General features: G+C 49.6%; 1 protein-coding gene across 1 annotated transcript; it reads right to left on the bottom strand.

Annotated features, from left to right (window-relative positions):
* Positions 1-1,303: 1,303 nt before the first annotated feature.
* ID1 (inhibitor of DNA binding 1) lies at positions 1,304-4,792 on the bottom strand. Its single transcript, XM_058174658.1, has 2 exons — positions 4,339-4,792; positions 1,304-1,818 (listed from the first exon to the last, which is right to left on the bottom strand). Exons 1-2 carry the CDS (start codon positions 4,723-4,725, stop codon positions 1,777-1,779), a joined length of 429 nt encoding a protein of 142 aa, XP_058030641.1. The 5' UTR covers positions 4,726-4,792; the 3' UTR covers positions 1,304-1,776.
* Positions 4,793-5,046: the final 254 nt, after the last annotated feature.

Here is a 5,046-nt window from a genome sequence, read left to right as displayed (position 1 = left end):
CTGCTGGAATGGCCTGGGAATAGCCCAAACCTTAACCCAATTGAAAATCGATGGAGCAGACTAAAGAAATTGGTTAGTCGGAAGCGACCCAGCAATAAAACCCAGTTAATAGAAGCCATCATTTAATCTTGGTTTCACATTAGAAAAGCTGCAGAACTCAAAAGACTTGGTTCACTCCATGGGAAGACGTTGTAAGGCCATAATTCATGCTAAAGGTTACCCAATTAAGTATTAACTGACATGGTGGTAATTTTTGTATATCTCGTTTTTTCTACGTGTTTCACTTTTCTTTTTATACTGTAACTGCTATTCTAGGAGCAAATCCTTCATAAAAGCTATTGCATTACATTCTTAATTAAATTAACTTTCCATTGATATATAATTTTTATGGTACTACTGCAAAAAAAAAGTGGTGTCATTAGCTAGTTTTAGAAAATACACTTTTCCCAAAAGGTTTCCAACGATTTTGGCCACTACTGTAAGTCAAGGGCTACATGATCTTTGGTGGGTCTGAATTTCCCAATTGTGAAAGCCAACAGAACAAGCCAGCATTCTGAAGTTATAAGGGGCTGCATCTGTTGGAGATTGCGCAACCATTTGCGATGAGCAGAGCATCTCTGCACTGGGTTGGGCTAGAAGACCTCTAAGGTCCCTTCAGCCCTAGAATTTGGATTCTCCTGCCAACTAATCTTTCAGGCACCATCGCTAAGAGAGGTTTTATCTCTCAGCCTTTTTACCAGACTGGTATATCCTATGTATCCTAGGGCTGGAAGGGACCTTGGAGATCATCTAGTCCAACCCCCTGCTCAAAGCAGACCATCTATCATCCCGGCAAGCGCTTTTTCATTCCCAACCTGGGTGGAGACAAACTTTAGCCTCATCTCTTCACTCAGGCATTTCACGTAAAACACACTCTTCTGTCACTTTAAACTTGTGGATTTTTAAACAGTTGCTGGCTGGGGAATTCTGGGAGTTGAAGTCCACAAAGCAGCCATGCTTGAGAAATGCTGCTCTAAACTGTGATTGACGGCCACCCTTGGCCTAGGATTGGTGGGGTTTCCACTATTCTGGGATTTGAATTCTGGGAGTTGAAGTCCACAAGTCTGAAAGCGGCCAAGTTTGAAGACCTGATTTAGGCTGTGACATCAAACCCAAGATTCCCCTAACCAGCATAGCTTGGATCTGGGGGAATCCCCAAGCCCCCCTCCCCCCACAACCAACATAGTTGGGGTCTGGGGTGGGTCTCCCCAACACCCACCCATTCCCTCCTCCCATCCTCAATGAAATGACACTACAAAAAGCCTTTTTCACAGCACATAATGCATTTGATTCCCTAACAATAGCAAAACAACAGTAGAAAAATATTCTCAGAAATAAGGAGCATTGTAATATACAATACAGTCAATTCTCAGAAAACTGAGAAATATTCGCATCGGGTATTTAAGTCCCTGCTTTTAAAGAAAGCAGAAAAGGAAAAAAAAAAGGCACGGTCCCATCAAGACGTTAAAAAGAGATGCGGGATGGTACTATTTTGAGTCCAAGTCTAGCAAGTCGGTCCCATCTGGGATTAAAAGCACCGGAGCGACGGACAAGGATTCCCCGTCGTGTCTTGACCTCCCAAAAACCCAGTTTTCATCTTGCCATCCAGCGAAGGAAATGGGGTAGAGGCAGACAGACATCATCACCAACCACATCACCACCGAAGCGCCCCACTTTCCCAGCCATTGGAGGGATATAAGGAAGGCGTTTCACAAACGGATCTTCCGGCAGGCTTCTTCAGCGGCACAAGATCCGGTCGTCCGAGCTAACGCAAGCAGGCTGTTTTGAAAGACAAAATTAAAAGCAAAGGGTTAAAAGAGAAAAAATTAGCAGTTGTGCTGCCATCCGCCCCTTCCCCCACCCCGAAGGCAAAAAAAAGGTGAATTAATTGTATGGTTTCGGTGGTCAAAAAGAGGAACAGAAAAGATGGTGACACCAGCTTGCAGATGCCACAAGAGTGAGGTCAACAGCCAGTTCAAGAATGTTGTGAAACTCGGAAGCTGACATACCCCTAAAAGCAGCTGTTTAATCTAGAGAGTTTTCTTTTCTTGCAACTGGTTTATTCCGAAAATCCACACAAAATAAATAAATAAATAAAATGCCCATTCGGCCAGAATTCGACAGCAGAGGCTCTTGGACTGGCATAATTGAAAGATTCCTTCATATCGTCATTATATTAAAAAACAACAACCAAATAAACAATTTATAATGGGGTAGGGCAGTGATCACCAACCAGTGGTCCGTGAGAAAATTATGGTGGTCCGCAGAAAAATTGTTTGCATTTTTTATATTGCACTAAATACTATTTATCTTTTTTAAAAAATTCATATTAGTCGTCCGTGGGATTTAAAATTAGGAATTTAGTGGTCCCCGAGGTCCGAAAGGTTGGTGACCCCTGGGGTAAGGGATGGACAGCTGTGTATACATGCAAATCCTCAACCTACAACCACAATGGAGGGTAATATTTCGGATGCTAAGTTGAGACATTGGCTAAGTGAGTTTCGCCCCGTTTTACGAACTTCCTTGCCACCGCTGTTAAGTGAATCGCCGCAGTCACTAAGTGAGTAACCCGGTTGTTAAGTGAATCTGGCTTCCCAGTGGACTTTGCTTGTCGGAAGATCGCAAAAGGGGGATCACGTGACCCTAGGACACGGCAACGGTCATAAGTAGGAGTCAGTTGCCAAGCGGCTGGATTTTGATCGGGCGACTACGGGGACGCCGCAACGGTTGTTAAGTGTGAAAAACGGTCATAAGTCACATTTTCAGTGCCATTGTAACTTTGAATGGTCATTAAATGAACAGTGACTACCTGTAAACAAATCTGGGTATATAATGGAGGAGAGAAAGGAGATGAACAGCTGTAAACTTTGTACAAAAAGAATGGAGTTCTAGAAAAAGTATATTTTATATAAAAGTATCAGGAACTTTTTTTTTTAAAAAAAATCCTTCCTCCATCTGCGAACACTGCAAAAAAAGTGAAGGCCGACAACCTTGGACAGATTTGGAAAGGGGGGATACAATTCAGAAAGCACCTAGAGCAGGGGTCTCCAACCTTAGAAACTTTAAGACCTGTGCAATTCTGGGAGTTGAAGTCTACAGATCTTAAAGTTGAAGTCCACAGGTCTTAAAGTTGCCAAGGTTGGAGACCCCTGACCTAGAGAATTATAGAGAAATCGTTTCTAATCTCAAGATCCTAAAAGTGATTTTTTTTCTCTTCTTCTTCTAAGAATCCAGAGACAGGATGGCGCCTCCAATTCTACTGAAAAGCAAAAACCTTCCAAGCTGTCTTGTTAGAGAAGTGTTATCACTGCAAAACGGGGCACCAGATTCCGCTGGATTTGCTGCAACGATCAAAATTCAGCAAAATTTCCTTTCTACATTCTAACAAAAGCTTGAGCAGACTTCAAAAAACTGGCCTGGCCAACCAGTTGCTGGCATGCCCTGCAGTCAACGGGGGTGGGGGGGACGGACCTCAATGCCCACCAGAAGGGCTGGCAAGGTGGTGAGAATTTCCCCTTGGATAACTCATGCTTCCCAAGCAAAATTCCTGTTCTGTGGGTCGTGAATTTATTTGGAGAAGGGCAGGAGATTCCCAGGCCAGCAATGGGAACACACAACTGGCAAAAGTCTACAACAAACCGCTGCGGAGGCTGGCAGTGCCCTTGGAAGAAACTTAGGCACTGGGGTGGGGTGGCAGACAGGACGCAAACCCCCCCACATAGAGCCCTGATTGCGCAATCTGGGCACGGGGAGCAGACGGGCATGAACCTCACGGACCATTGCTGCGCGATCTGGGCACATAGGGCAGATGGGCACATAGGGCAGATGGGCACAAATCCTAGTTTATTGCTGGGCGCAGGGGGAGCAGATGGGCACGAACTTCACGGAGCCCTGGCTGCGCCATCTGGGCGCATGGGACAGATGGGCAAGAACTCCACCGACCATTCCTGCACGATCTGGGCGCATGGGGCAGATGGGCACAAATCCCACAGACTATTGCTGCGCGATCTGGGCGCGGGAGCAGATGGGCACGAACTCCACGGACCATTGCTGCACAATCTGGGCACATGGGGCAGATGGGCACAAGCCCCACGGCCTATTGCTGCGCGATCTGGGCGCATGGGGCAGATGGGCACAAATCCCACAGACTATTGCTGCGCGATCTGGGCGCGGGGAGCAGATGGGCACGAACCCCACGGAGCCCTGGCTGCGCGATCTGGGCGCGGGGGGGGGCAGATGGGCACGGACCCCACGTTGCGCGCGCCCTGCTCTTCTCTCCGGGAGGGGGGAAAGGCTCACCTCGGCTCCTCCGGCCGGCTCGTCCACGCCCCGCGGAGGGGGCGCCCCGGTACCCAGTGGGTCCTGCAGCTCGAGCTGGAGATCCCAAATGTAATCGATCACGTGCTGGAGGATCTCCACTTTGGAGACGCGGCGATGGCGAGGTAAGGTGGGCACCAGCGCGGCCAGGCGCGAGTAGCAGCCTTTCATGTCCAGTAGCAGCGAGGCAGCGGCGGCAGCGGCCGCTTGATCCGGGCCGAGGGGCAAACCCCGGGAAGAGGGGCTGCCCACGCGGGACAACGACACGCTCTGCTCCGAGAGACACCGCGGCAAAGGGTCGCCCCCCGCGCCCTTGAGAGAGCAGCTAGGGCCGGGGGAGACGGCGGAGGCGGCGGGGATCACCTTCATGGCCGGGAGACACCAACGGACGCAACTCCGAGGACAGAACTCGAGCACAGAACCCCAACCACCCGTCTAACGCAGCCGCGAGTGGCGCTCCGGCGGCGGAGAGCCGGCTTTTATAGCCTTCGGAGCGGTGGGGCGGAGCCTCGCGGCTGCCGGTCAACCAATGAGAAAGAGAGGGGCGCGGCTTCCCGCTCTCACGCTTTCATTGATGGGACTGGCGTTCCCGGGACTTTTTTTTTGCAAACGCGGGTTTCGCCCCCTCTGCTGGTCGTGGGGAGGCGGGACGGGGGGGGGGAAAGGGGGGATCGGGGCCAGGTGCAGGTG

This window comes from Ahaetulla prasina, chromosome 3 (genome assembly GCF_028640845.1).
Source record: "Ahaetulla prasina isolate Xishuangbanna chromosome 3, ASM2864084v1, whole genome shotgun sequence".
Classification (NCBI taxonomy): Eukaryota; Metazoa; Chordata; class Lepidosauria; order Squamata; family Colubridae; genus Ahaetulla; species Ahaetulla prasina.
Note: the sequence above shows the minus strand (reverse complement) of the source record. Positions and strands in the feature narration are given on the sequence as shown.